The 14,688-nt window shown below is 51.2% G+C and overlaps 1 protein-coding gene across 21 annotated transcripts in view; it reads left to right on the top strand.

Annotated features, from left to right (window-relative positions):
• The window catches only part of LOC133352837 (microtubule-actin cross-linking factor 1-like), a 326,018-nt gene that overhangs the window by 253,408 nt on the left and 57,922 nt on the right, over positions 1-14,688 (top strand). For 17 of the 21 annotated variants that reach the window (XM_061568768.1, XM_061568771.1, XM_061568769.1 and 14 more), the window contains 7 exons: positions 5,309-5,470; positions 6,554-6,724; positions 7,330-7,496; positions 10,975-11,134; positions 11,962-12,291; positions 12,679-12,763; positions 13,961-14,205. In XM_061568768.1, the coding sequence (XP_061424752.1) occupies positions 5,309-5,470; positions 6,554-6,724; positions 7,330-7,496; positions 10,975-11,134; positions 11,962-12,291; positions 12,679-12,763; positions 13,961-14,205 (1,320 nt within the window). The remainder of the gene's footprint in view (positions 1-5,308; positions 5,471-6,553; positions 6,725-7,329; positions 7,497-10,974; positions 11,135-11,961; positions 12,292-12,678; positions 12,764-13,960; positions 14,206-14,688) is intronic. The other 4 variants (XM_061568775.1, XM_061568786.1, XM_061568783.1 and 1 more) reach the window with 1 other exon arrangement.

The raw sequence follows: 14,688 nt of genomic DNA on the forward strand, positions 1-14,688 counted from the left end.
TGGCTATGCACGTGGCTGCCTGTAAATAGTCCACCACTGCGGAGGCAGTGAGGGTCGGTGGTTCGCACGAATCTCGTGAAACTCTCTTCCCGTGCGCGTCGAGGTGCCATACGCTGGCTCGCCAGGAGGAGTCGGTACGGCAAGTGGACCAATCACCATCTGTTACAATCTGCACGGGGATGGAGTGTTGCCCCCTCTCGCATGCGTGGGTTTTCTCCGGGTGCTCCGAGTTTCCTCCCGGTTCCTCCCACGGGTATAACAAACGCCGCTCGTCATACATTGGCAGAAAGCATCTTAAAATGAAACCCCAATGGATGACCCTCCTGATAAAAAGTCCTCCCAACTCAGTGTGGCTTTCCTGGATAAATAAGTCATTATTATATTACTATGCTTCAGTTGTTTTGTTGGCGGTACGTGGGCTGATTTTATTTTTGTAATAGATCCCAAAAAAGAGCAGTGTCCAATTACATAAAGCAGGCGACTTGGTGGGTTATAAATGGCCTTGCTCGCATACGTGCGTCTGTCCACGCGTTCCGGCGCGTAATCAATTCGGATCCGCGTTGAGCCTGCTTTGATCCGACCTCTGAACCCCAATAACACTGCGCCTTGCCAGCGTGCAGGCGCCGTGCCCCCGGATGCGATGCGGATTAATTAGAATTTTATTTACAGTCTCATCCGCGGTTAGTTATCGCCGGCTATCCCAAGTTCATGTGTTCTTCGCCGCTTAAAAGCCTGGGATTTACGGCATTAGATTCATGGGCTCGCTCATGTCTCCCGGACGGCGTGCGTTTGTTTATGTTCCGATTCGGCCACGCCAGTGAGCTGTTTCCCCCTGTGAGCGGCGCGGTGGAGGGGGATGTCCCTTGAGGTTGCGATTTGATCGACGTCCTTTATTTAACCGTGCGAACGCCGCATTAACATTCGTTTTCGTCTTTAGCGACAGATGCCCGTAACCATGGCGACAGCGGGAACAATTATCGTTAGGATTTCTTTCTAATTTATTTCTTACTGCCAATTTTCACCTTTTATATTTGGCCTCCTGACTGTGGGCGCCGCGGCTTCCTACTCTTGTGAATGACGATGCCGAATGACGAAACGCACAGCTTCAAAAAACCAGCAGAACGTACATCGTAAATAACATAAAACAATCGTTCAGCGCCTTTTTCGATTTAAAGCTTTCGTGACTGCAGGTATTCATCTTCTTGGTTCTTTCGGTAAAGTCACGTAGAAGGGAAATAATAAAATAATAAAAATAAAACATAATAAAATAATTCTCACGACGTTTCGGCCACAACGCAAGCAGCCGTCCTCAGGTGAAGAACAGGTCTGTCGGACGGCTGCTTGCGTTGTGGCCGAAACGTCGTGAGAATTATTTTATTATGTTTTATTTTTAATATTTTATTATTTCCCTTCTACGTGACTTTACCGAAAGAACCAAGAAGAAGAATCGTTCGCGCCAGTTGCGGAGTATATTAAGCACGTAATAACTAAGCAGACGATACTATGGCCCCGTGGCAGATGCGGTTACTTGAGTCACACATGGAAAATTAAATCCTCTCCAGCAGTACGCGGAGACTGTGGTCACCCAGAACAGACCTGTGCAGCATATAACAAGCAGAGATCCAATGACCCGATTCACAAATATGAAGGAGGCATCATCACAACGATGCACCACACCGCTACTCTTGACTCAATTATCTGGTTCTTTCAGTAAAATCACGGAGATAGAAAACTTTTATTATTTTAAATTTTTATTTTACATTTTTATTTTTTTAATTGTATTTCTTGTTTTTTGTTTGTACGTGACTTTACCAAAAGGAATCAAGAATATGAATTCCTGCAGTCACGAAAGTTTTAAGTCAAGATCGATAGGTTCTCACTGAGAGCTATAAACTCACATAGAGACCCCAGAGGCTTGCACAGGCCCAAAATGTACACACAGAGACCCATAGACTCACATCGAGACCCATAAACTCACGTACAGATCCATAGACTCGCATCGAGACCCATAAACTCACGTAGACACCCATAGACTCACATCGAGACCCATTAACTCACGTAGAGACCAATAGGCTGACATAGAGACCCACAAACTCACACAGCACAACGCTGCCCTTGACTCAATTGTCTGGCTCCATCGCCGCAGGTCAAATAAGAGCTGTTACTCGACATCAACATCAGCCTTATGGGGGAGAAGAAGACTACGCCACATAAGGGGCCGCCCATAAATGACGTCACGCACCTGGGGGGAGGGGGGAGTCAGACATTTGTGACGATGTGTGACGAGGGGAGGGGGGGTTTGAGGAATCTGACGTCACATAAAAATGCGCAACTTGAAATAAATATAGACGACACGTTCTACTTAATTAAATATACTTTTTAGTAAATGTTTTCTCCTACAACATCAGAGTGCAGCGGCACATTAAATACGCACCACAATGACAATAGTTTAAAGCGATTTGAAGCATGTTTTTTTTATTTTGGAGGGGGGGGGGCAGAGCTTTGTGACGTCATATTTGAGGGGGGGGTCTGACTTTTTGTGACGCCGTGTGACGAGGGAGGGGGGGGCAGTCAAAAATCGTCCAAAATCGCGTGATGTCATTTATGGACGGCCCCTAAACGTATCTTTCCCTCCGCATGGAAATCAAGAGTATTATCAACACATTCCATCAGCCATGTGTAAAACAAAAATAGTTGTAGGGACAGATAAGATTGTTGAGATCTCTGCCTAATAGAGGTGGAATGAGTCACCTGACGTGTTGCAATTCGGGGGTTGATTTTGGATTTGAGAATCGATCCTTGTTGCTGTTGTAATGTCGCATTGAATGGTAGCGCCTCTGGTGGCTCAGGCATCAGGCAGACGCGCGTGTCTCTAGCTGAATGTCCGATGTTATTCCCCGAGTTGATTGATGCGGCGCATGTACGTACATGCATCATCACACCCCAACAAAACCTAGGCCCGTGTTGTCCTGCGTTGTCCCACAACACTTTGAAGCGTCGTTAGTGAGAAGGAAAAAAAAGAAGAGATTTTAAAGTTGCCAGTGACATCGTAACTACGTTGAACTTCTTTCGCACCGTACGTAGCCACCTGTGCTAATCGGAGGTGCGTATTAAAACGTGCGGGAGTGATGGTACCGTGGCGTATGTTTGTTCTATATAACCTCTTGTTGCAGCAGCTCTTTCTCCTACATCAGCAGTTCTCCTGCTGTGTTTATCTCACCTGATGACGGCTGCTTGTGTTGCGATCGAAACGTCGTGATCGATTAATTTTATACCTACGTGACTTTACCGAAAGAACCAATGAAGGGTATTGATTCCTGCGGTCACGAAAGCTTCAAATCAACATCGTGTTCCACTACTTTCGCACGGTACGTAGCCAAACCGTGCTTATCGGAAAACGTGCGGGAGTGATGGCACCGTGACATCAGCAGAGTGCCTCCAACATTGGAGGGCAACAGCAGCAGAGGGAACCGAGTGGGAACACAGACTCTGTGCGCACCACTACCCCCCTGGTCTCTCTGTGTGCCCTGAAGCAGGGCCATTGCCCGAAACGTCGGCTGTCGTATCCATTTTTTTGCTAAAGCTGCAGTGTTGTTGACGAATGTGTAAGTTGGTGTTGTTGTTGTTCACTGTGCTTATGCACCACTGCCAACGCAGCATTTGCAGATAAATTATTTAACCTTGTACACAGCTGTGTGCAAAGCTGTTGTGGTCGTGCCTCAGCGGTTCACCCGCATACGGGAAAGAAGAGGTTAGACATCACGGTGTTTATAGTTATTCTGTCTCGTGAGGCAAAGGTGCAGCCCTGCAATTTCTTGTCCGTGCCACTGCTCGCGGAAAGGGCCTCCGCTCGGGGGAGATCTAGAGAGCCCCTCTAGAAAGGGCATTTGGCCTCTTCGCACACGACCCTTATTTTTACGAGATACTTCCACGAGATTAGCGCTGTTTGTTTTGTGGCTGGGTCTTCCTTTAAGCCTTGGAAGCCACATCCACATAGCAGAGTGATTGTAGTGCTCTTCCACTGGTGTGACCTCTCCCTTGGTAAATGAACCCTGACCCGTGCCCCCATTCCCCTTGAGCATAGCTGCATTAGCGTAACGATGGTCGTCCAGGGATCAACTTGCCCCATGGATCGCCCCCCTCGCTCGTCCCTTAATCGCTCGTGAGACAAATGTGGCCAGGCAGTAGTGAGACAAAGGCGGCCAGGCACGTGCGTGGTGCTGGTCCACGTTATCATCTCACGCTCGTAATCCGCCAGCCTCTCAACACGTGCTCGTTGACGGCACTGAGCACCCAGTGCTCTTTCATGATGATGCATGGGGGAGCTGTGGCCCTTTGTGTCTGTGTCTGCTTCTTGTGTTTTGTTTGTGGTCCTCCGCTGCGCACGGTTGGCTATGTACGGCGCAAAAGAAGTTCAACAGATATGTCTGTGTGAACCTAGCCTGGCGCAAGCGCCGCGGTGACGTCACCGCGGCGCTTGCGTGTACGTGCGTTGAACTTGTTTCGCACCGTGCGGAGCCGTCCGTGCCAATCGGAGGTGCGGGGCGTGGACAACGAACTGAACTCAAAAATGAGTTTTCGAGAAAGGAGTTTTAATATGTGGAGGTCAGCAGAGCTTGGGCAATTGTTGGGCACCGGTTCATCAGCGTCGCTGCTGCTGCTGCCTTTCCCGCTCACCTGTGGTTCCTCCTCAGTGGCGAATGGCAGTTGTTCTTGTTGTACCTGTTAAGCACAGCAAGTTGGTGGAGTGACGAGCACAGGTGGTGCAACTGTCAGTCATCTCGGTCAATCCACCCATAACACTTGGGTCTGTTCTGAGACCTACTGCCGGCGAGCCTTCCACACTTCACGTGGCCTCAAAGTGCACCTAGCCTGGCACAAGCGCCGTGGTGATGTCACTTATCACTTAATGGCGAACCAAGGCCTAATAATATTGTGCTAGAAGCATTTGTCAATACTAATACTTGCATTGCATACTATATTATTATTTTCAAAGAAAAGTATTGCTGGCTGGCTGGTTAGTTGGCGGGCAAGTGCGCGGTTGTGACATCATCATGCACACCTGCGCCTTGAGGTCACGCCACCAACCCACCCACCACACCGGCCATGTATTCCCCGCAAATGCGCAGGCATTGCGAGTCAGTTTGAAAAGCCTTCATACTTAAGTGAGGTGGTGCAGTGAATGGCGTCGTGCGCTAACCATTGCACCGCACCCCCCCCCCCCCCCCCCCCCCCCGTGTAAAGAGAGGTATCGTGAAATAACCGGGCTTCCTTCTCACTCTCTCTCTCTCTCCCTGCGTGAATGCAGGCGTTCCAGAAGAGCGACGTGGACTCGCTGCAGGTGGAGATGCAGGCCCTCAACCGCCAGGCCCAGGCGCTCATCCAGAGCGCGGCCAAGTCTGCCGACACGGGCGCTCTGGAGAGCGACGCCGACGAGACCAACAGCCGCTGGAACACGCTCAACACCAAGGTGCGTGCGCCGCCGCGGTGGCGCGGTCGCCGTGGGCCCTTGGCAGAGGTCGCAACCGGGTACCCGATACCCGTACCCTACCCGATACCCGGCTACCCGTACCCGGCCAGGTACGGGTACCCGTTTGCGATCTTGGTGCGGCTGGGTGCGGGTAGGCCGTGAGTCACTGGTGAGTAACTGTTTGTCACTCATTTCGGGTAGGGTATGGGTACAGGTAGGAAATGGATACCTGTACCCGGCCGGGTACGGGTACCCATTTGCGACCCTGGTGCGGCCGGGTACGGGTAAGGAATCAAAACCCGTTTGCGACCTCTGGCCTTTGGTGCTTGCAACGGAGCGGGGGCGGCACCGTACACCGTCCGGCCTTTCCCCCGCTCGCTGATGCCGGAGCTTGGAGCCCCTTCTGCCTAAGGGCCCCCACGTGCATTTTTAAATAATACAATTTTATTTACCAGGTAAGGCCCCACTGAGCAGCTATGTAGGTCTTTTTCAGAAGCGGCCTGGTTATCACAAATGAGAGCTCAACGTAGGGGCCTTTCATCACGTGGAAATTTATAGTGGCCAAATAAGCGCGTGATGTTGAGTCTAAATGTGGAGGGGAAAAACCGGAGGACCCGGTGAAAAATCCACGTGACCACGGGGAGAAAGACGTGTACGCTCCAAATATACAACAGGCATCAGGGTCGGGATCGAGCCCACGACCTCCTGTATACCGGGCGAGGTAGTTAACATCTCGCCACCGCGGCGCCCACCGCCTACACGCTCGATAGCTACGCCACTATTTCCCATGGATCCTGTGTCACTTTGTAGGACCTAGGCTAGTCTTTGCGTCTCTCTCCGTGGTAAGTCTGCACATCTCAAGACGTGTCGACGCGGGAGTTTCTCAGCAAGCAGTGCATCGTCGCGGAAGGCGACACTGCAGAATCTACTTCCAAGAACTCACCGCGTGCGACCAGCTGCCTCGGCACGTCCCCCCGCCCCTTGCGACGGCGCTGACCGCCGCCGCCGCCGCTTCGGGTGAAGCTAGAGAGGTGCAGGCGTGCATCGAATGCTGTCGCCTCGTCGGAATGTCTCTCCTGCAAGGTGGCCGAGCGGGCTGCCAAGCTGCAAGAGGCGCTGCTCCACTGCGGAAAATTCCAGGAGGCCCTCGAGTCCCTGCTGGGCTGGCTCGCCGACACGGAGGAGCTCATCGCCGGGCAGAAACCCCCCGCGGCCGAGTACAAGGTGGTACGGGCCCAGCTGCAGGAGCAGAAGGTGGGTTTGCCATGACCTCTGACCATTCTCGCGACGGGTTAAAGCTGAGGGCAAGGGTTAGAGCTGAGGGGTCAGGGTTTTGATGGATGGCTTGGGCTATCTCGTGCTGAGTAAGGGCTAGGATTACGGCCAGAGGTGGTGGAGCCTATATTTAAGCCTCGTGAGCAATTGCCTCTTATATAATTTATTGAGTAACTCATGAGCCCTGACACTGGCCGTCTGAAATACGTTCAATAAAAATGCCATTTAATTACGCCGGGATGCCTCACTCAGCCTGTCCTTCTTAAGGAGTGCGTAGGTGGTTTGTTTGTATCGGGAGAAACTGGAGTACCCGTCGAAAAAAACCCCACCGGGCATACGATGGGATAACTCTCAAAGCTCCGCACATATGGACTCAAGAATCCATTGCTGTACTGCCATCACCTGCCACTTAATTTGAACCCAGGATTTCGTCAGTGAGCTGCCCGGCCACCTTCAGACACAAGACAGTCGACAAACTAAGTAACCCGCAAAGAGGCAGACCACCTTGCCCTTTGTGTTGCGTCTCACCGCTGAGCCTCCGTCGCCGACTCGCGTCGGTCACCTGACCCACCCGCCGCCCACAGCTTCTGCAGCACCTCCTGGACGACCACCGGCCGAGGGTGGAGGTGCTACGGCGGGAGGGCGAGCAGATCGCCGAGCTGGCGGAGCCCGCCGAGCGGGAGCGGATCCTCGGGGAGCTCGCCTCCCTCTCGCACCGCTGGGAGGCCTTGCTCGCCGCGGCCCAGGAGAGGTAACGGCGGCGAGCGTTCGCGATGGTTGTACGAGTCGGAGGAAGGGGGGGGGGTAGGGGCGGGGGGTGAGGGGAGGGGCTTGCTGGAGGAGGAGGGGGCCCCGAGTCAATCGCGCTCGATGACCGAAACGGCGCTGAGGCCGGTCGCCCTCGTGCGAATCGGCCGTTGCAGAAGGCCGCAGCGCGAGAACGCCGCTCTGCCTCGCGGTGACGCGACGACGCCGATGAGGACGACGACAAGGCGTGAGGGCGTGCCGCAACACGCCAGCACGCGGCGCAGCCTCTAGCCTGCTCCCTGATTCACCCCGGACCGAAACACGATCCCCGCCTCTGCACGACACTATGGGGTATTTTGGCCGGCGATGAATGCAGTAGAGTACTTAGTTACATGCAGCAGTGCCAATCTACTGCTGTATGAAGGCCCTCGGCACGCTGCGTCGCTCCGTGGGGGTTGTTTGGCCGTACTTCACCACGCTGGGCAATGCGGGTTGGCGAAGAAGGGGATGGGCAGGACAGGATCAGACATCACTTACTCCTGATCTTAGCCAGAGCCAGAAACTGAACTCGGTTCAGCGGGTTTATAAGGGCAGTACCTTGTGTTGATGTTTACTCACCCGCCCCTCCCACCCTCACCTCTCCAAGTGATGTAATGACTTGTCACAATTTGAAGCAGTGCTTCTATTCGCAAACAATCATTTATTTTGACTGTTTGTTTTGCGCCAATTTTCTCTAAATGTAACAGGAATGTATAATTTGCATAATATTTGCATACATTCGAAGCGAACAACGCTGACGCACATTTTACTGCGCCTGATTAATGCCACGGAGGCTAAGTGCCGAGCGCTTTGCCAACTTGTCATGGGAAATATTGGCTGAGGCAGTGTACATTTCAAACTAAGGTTGTGCAACAACTTGTCCGAAGACTTGCGCCATACCTCGACTGATAGGTTTTTCTCAGAGGACAGGACTGATTGCTCACAGGTTAAAAAAAAAAACTAGAACAAAATAACATTCACGTCATCGTCGTTGGATTAAATTCAGTCGTTTGTGCGAGCGTCTCTGGTAAGTTTAAAAACAAAACCCTCTGTTCTTTCCTTTCCTTCGATAGAGTCTTAACGAGCGACATATTTCAAATGTGCAATTTATTTCTGTCGGTCGGGTTTTGAAGCTCTGCAGAGGCCCGGCCAAGGTGGGTTTTGGCGGATGCGTTGGCGTGTCCCGTGATTGATCGGCTCGTCTTTGAAACAATTCCTGGCCTCCAGGAACACACCGATGTGCCGAGTCTGCAAGGAGAGTCTCGAAATGTATCAGGATCCTTGTGGAGCTCTTGGAAAAAGTGTCAGAAGAAAAAAACCAAAACCCTCGGCGGATCAACTTGCGCCATTAATCATAGCCCTCGTGTCAAGCCGCATTAGCCGTCTCTTGTAATCAATTCCCAAAAACCCAGAGAATTTTTTTTTTCACGGTCTGCACGGCCAAACGCTCTTCTTGTAACTGTCAGGAAAAATGCCCGCAAGGAGCTGCGGACTTCCTCGAGATTTTCATTATTACAAGTTTCGGCGGCGCGTGCGTTTATACACGCCTCGCTCGCACGGGGACGCGGCGGTGTAGCTGTTCGCCCGCTTCGCTACGAAACCCAGTTCCATTCCTGGCCACGGCCAAGCATCAGTTTGCGAATTGTGAACCGGTCCTGGGTCTCCTCTAGATCAGCTCAGCCTTATATAAGCACCTGGTGCGATGCGTATACATCAGCACTAGGGAGACAAATGTGGCCAGGGGTGCGGTTTCCGGCCACCTCACGCCCTTGTGCGCTGCTCGCGCCTCAATACTTAATAGGTGCTCGCTAACAGCACTTTCCCCCACCACCGCAACAGTCCATTAAGACATTTTTTACAGGAATCTTTGTTTATAAAAACATACGTACACACACGCACGCAAATGCGCTAATAATAGAAAGCTATTTCAGGAACTTTTCGTTGGTCCTCCGTGGCGCCACGGCTCGCGTCGCGATGCATTGCGGGTCGACGTCGCGTTGGACTCGCGTCCGCGCCCTCCGCCCGCGTATTGCATCCCCGTGCAACACGAGAGGGCCTCCGCCCCCCTCCCCCCGCGTTTCGTATATTTAGAACGCATCTGCGCGCTGGCTCGTGCCAGCTGCCAGACACGGACGGGCGCGCACGGTCAGGCTACCCACGAGTTGCCACGGGTGTGTCGGGGGCAGCTTGGGCAGTTCGGATGCGGCGACTTGGGATCAGAGGTCGCAACCGGGTACCCGATACTCGTACCCTATCCAGATACCCGGCTACTCGTACCCGGCAGGGTACGGGTACGGGTAGCCGTTTGTGACCCTGGTGCGGGTACGGGTACGGGTAAGGAATCAAAACCCGTTTGCGACCTCTGCTTGGGACCGAGAAGAATGGGCGTTGAGGAGGGCGAGAGAGGCGGGGTCGGGGGGGGGTCAACAGAGAGGATGGGGCCACTGATGGGCCTTGGGGATACTTGGGGCGACGGCAGAAAGAGCATAAAAAGAGCTAAGCAGCTCTAAAACATTTTTCGCCACGGATGAGTGGCACACTTCTCCTGACTTTTTTTTTGGAGGGGGGGGGTCGGTCGACGAGGTCCCGGTTTTTCAACAAGCGGCCGAACATGAATGCGAATGGAATTCATTTGACTCACTCGCGGGTCTCGCGAGTGGCGGAGAGTCATCGCTTTGCCATTAGCCGTGGTTATAAGCGACCAGGGCAGCATGCGTCTCGCATTCTGATGTTGGGCCAAGGCCTTAATGAGGGCTTTTTTGTATAGGAGAGGAGATCTAACTCGTCGGGAAGCCATGCATATGATGAGATGATAATGGCGATTTTAATTAATCATTATTATATTTCACTCCACATTTTTCACCCGCACTGTTGAATGACGAGAAAATTACAAAGTAACCACGTGAATGGAAATATTGTTTAAAAATCTGTGGGAAAAAATCGTCTTGTAATAATTAATAACTCCTGAAAATGATTGAAGGTGTATTGAAGATACCATCTTCAATACACCTTCAATAATAAATGTATACAATAACACTCAAAGGATTTAATGAGCACTGAAAAATCTGGGTTCAATCCCAGGTCTTAATAATCCTTCACCAGGATTCGCACTTCGCTCACCGCTTGGCTCGTTTCCTGCTCATCTGTAGTCGATTGTGAGATACAATTTGCCTGAACGACGACGCGATATGAAAACTAATAATTATCACGAAACCACAGCTCTACCCTAACATTTAACCACTGCTTGAGACGTACATAACCCGGGACAGAAAATGAAGCCGTTCTTGAGTAGAATGGCGGGTCAGAATCACGACGATTCATCAAATCGCTGCGCTGCATTCATGTTCCAACAGAATGCACTCGCTCGCTCACTCTTGCTCGTGTGTGCGTCTCCCCCCCCCCCCCCACCGCACGTTCGTTTCACACATGGCGCTCGCGTTTAGGCAGCGGCAGCTGGAAGCGATCCTGTCGGTGGCGCGGCGATTCCACGACACGCTCGAGCCGCTGCTCGACTGGCTCACGGCCGTTGAGAGGCGGCTGTCCAATGCCGAGCCCATCGGCACGCAGACCGTGGCCATCCAGGAGCAGATAGACCAGCACAAGGTGCGGCCTTCACCGCCCATGGCCTTCCCCAACAACCACAGCTGTCCACTACCCGTTGCCCGTTTATTTTGCCGTAGAGTGGCAGATTTCATGATCAGACCAGGTGCCCTTTATGACTGGTCTCTGGCATATGAATGTGGAATTTTGTACCACTGGCTTTAGACGTGATATTGTCATGCCACGTGGTGTGGCAGCAGGTAGTTCATGATATGCTCTCATCCAGAGCAGAATTCGTTATCACTCAAGTGGCATGTTTGTATTTATGGACAATGAAAATGTAATTATTGTATCTCATAAGCAATTCATATACTGCCAATTATATATATCCAGGAGGGTCCTGCATTGGCAAGTTTGACCAATTCCATGGCAGCATCTGGGAGGGGGTGACGTTCAGCACTTTTATCTTCTGGCCATCTCAGCACCATGCCTACAGCACCTGGCAAGCCCTGGTGGAAACCTATCCAAGTGTTAGCCAGGCTCGGTGCCTGCTGGCTTCTGATCTCTGATGAGATCGGTCACATTTTGCGTGATTTTAGTCACAGACATATCAGGCCAGCATATTCTTAATCTTTATATTCCTTAAAAATAGTTACTTAAGGGTTTACTCCTTGAAATTGTACCTACATGTGCTTGTGTTTTTTTATTATATTTTATTCCATTGTGTTTTGTTACATTTATGTTTTGCATTTATAATCCTTGCATGCCCCTTTTGATTAATTTTGTTTTTTTTTGTTTCGCCACAAACACAACAACAAACCGTCCGAACAAAATTGGACATGCGCACAATTAAAACTATTAATTATATAACGACACTGAACACACAATAGTGTGTGGCAGAAGACATTGCCTCGAGGGCCAAACCTCTGGAAGAAGCCCAGGAACTATCCTCAGCACTTATGGGACTGAGCTGCAGTGAGGATGGGCAGCGGCTCCAGGCGAAGCTGGGGGTGGCCCAGGCCAGGCATGCAGAGGCCCAACTCAGGAGCGAGCGACGCGCCGCTTTGCTCAACGAGGCGCTGGAGAATGCTCGCATCTTCGGGGAGAACGAAGTGGCCCTGCTCACTTGGCTGGCACAAACCCAGGACCGGCTGGCAGCTCTACGGAACATCCTGGATTACAGGCCTGAGCCTCTGCAGGCCCAATACGATGAACATCTGGTACACTGCACTTCCCATTATAGAACGTGCAGCAATTAGGATATAGACACAGACACAAATTGGCAGACCTCTCCTCCTAACCGCAATCATGCATTATCACTCTCCCATCTTGAAATTTCTGAATTTAATTTCAATCAGTAAGTGTGCCTTAATTCACAGATGGTTGTTTTTTTTTTCATTTTGCATTGGCGTGACCTTTTCAGTTGAGCTTTTCACTTCATACTCAAGAAGTTACATTTTTTTCTCATCTGTTTTTAATTAACATTTTATTTTAGCATTGCGTGGGTGCTTTTTTAATTGATTTCGAGGCGTATTCACGGGCCGTGTGAATATATATTTTTTTATTGAATATTGTTAATCTCTCACCGCCGCTTGATCACCGTACAGATTCTACACGAGGAGATTGTGTCACGGAAGCAGGATGTGGATCAGGCCATCAAAAACGGCCACGCTCTGCTAAAGCAGACAACAGGTGGGTTACTCCCAAGTCACAGGCAAAACAGCCACCACTTATCATCTGCAACGATGTATATTATATTGTTAGAAACACGCGTTTAGAGTATTTGGCTGCTCGACATTTCCTCGTGACGATGAGCCACTTCATTGAGCTATCATTTGTGGCCAGGTCTCTTCTGCAAAAAGAGCTTTGTAACTCAGTGGGTACTTACCTGGTTAAATTAAAAATTGCTTAGTTTATTACTTTGAGCAACTATTGAACGTTTAAAAAAAATAACAAATGTAACATATTTGGAGAGGTAAAGAGCTCGCTCATGGCACTGCTGGTGTAAGGGCGTCCACTAGAGGAAGCTCTCGAGAGCCTCAAAAGAAGGTACTTGGCCTACTCTTCCACGCTGGCTAGACATCCTGAAGAGGGTGAGAGTGCTCACACTTTACCGCACCACACGCGGCCTGCCAATAATCGGCTAATTGCGATGCACCCGTTTAATATTGCTGGGTGGACAGAGGTGGGAGAATTTAAGAAACTCCAATACGTTCTGTATTTGTGTGTAATTTACTGGCTGATATATGTTCAGCTATGCCGATCATGTGGCCCTCTCTACAGAGACTGTTATAGGTGGTATATTTTAAAATGTAAATCTGTGCTTATTATGTTTAGCATGTAACTTGTTATTTGGGAGCGCAGTTAAGTTTGCGATATTGACACACACCGTGAGATATTGACTGGCAAAGTTACGATCGCTTTAACTGGAAAATAAAGACTAAAAGTATGTGTGTGGTTGGACGAGTTAACCATACCACTGTGATCATTCTTCTATACCGTCACGGAATTAAGGCAACATGAATGATTTCTCTGCGCGAGGCCAGACCCTACAACCAGCGTGACTTTATGTAACCGTCTATAGATGTGTTTACTGCCGGGCCAGGGCCCTACAAACCTCCCCTCTGAAGCCAGCCCTCCGGCCGAGTGTGGCAGCACACCTCCAATTAGCACAGTCGGCTTCCGCAGGGTGGGAAAGAAGTTCAACATACACAGCACACAGCACACGCTGAGACAACGAGCTCTCCCCCGAAGCCCTCCCGTCGTCGTGGCTAGCGGCCGCTCGACGTGTCGGCATCCAGCTCCTGAGCATGCGTTGCTGCCATCGTCCACGTGCAAGGACGGGGTAGAATCGACAGATTATTTTTTTTGTATCCATCCGACGCGCAGGCGACGACGTCCTGCTGATCCAGGAGAAGCTGGACGGACTCCGCGGCCGCTACGGCGAGGTGTCTGCCTCCGGCGCTCGGGCCCAGCGCGCCCTCGAGAAGGCCCTCGGCCTGGCCGTGCGCTTCCACGCGGCGCGCGACGAGCTGGGCCAGTGGCTCGACGCCACGGAGGAGGCGATCGCGGCCTACGACCGCGACGAGGAGGCCGGCGGGGAGCAGCTCACCACGCTGCAGGGCAGGCAGCAGGTGCGGGAAAATTGATATTGGAATGATTAAAAGGCTTTTACCCTTGCTAACCTAAATGCACGAGGTGTCAACCCTTTCCCGTTCCGAGGCGTCTGCAAGTTGCAGGGTTGGGTCCCGTTTCACCTCTGAATCTCGGAACGTGCCGTTGTTTTTATAGACATCGTTAGTCACCGCAAAGAACCGTAGCGACACGGCCGCTGCACTCTACGGTAGCTGGCACCAAACTGTACCTTGCGGGAGCCTCGGTACTGGTAAAGTTATTTTCTTTTCTTTTTTCTTTTCCGGTTTCGGGAAAGCGTTAAAGATGTTCGAACATCATCAGATAGACACCAATTAAAAGGCATCATGTCTGCGTAACCTCACATAGTTGTGGTAAAAAGAAACTGAAAACATATGCCTGGTTATTTGTGCACTGCCCTTGAAACTATTTAGCCTGTCCCAGAGACAGACTCTTTTATGGCACTGCCTCACCAGCGCTTGACC

Source organism: Lethenteron reissneri, chromosome 42 (genome assembly GCF_015708825.2).
Source record: "Lethenteron reissneri isolate LAM-NWPU_2019-01 chromosome 42, ASM1570882v1, whole genome shotgun sequence".
NCBI classification, from domain to species: Eukaryota; Metazoa; Chordata; class Hyperoartia; order Petromyzontiformes; family Petromyzontidae; genus Lethenteron; species Lethenteron reissneri.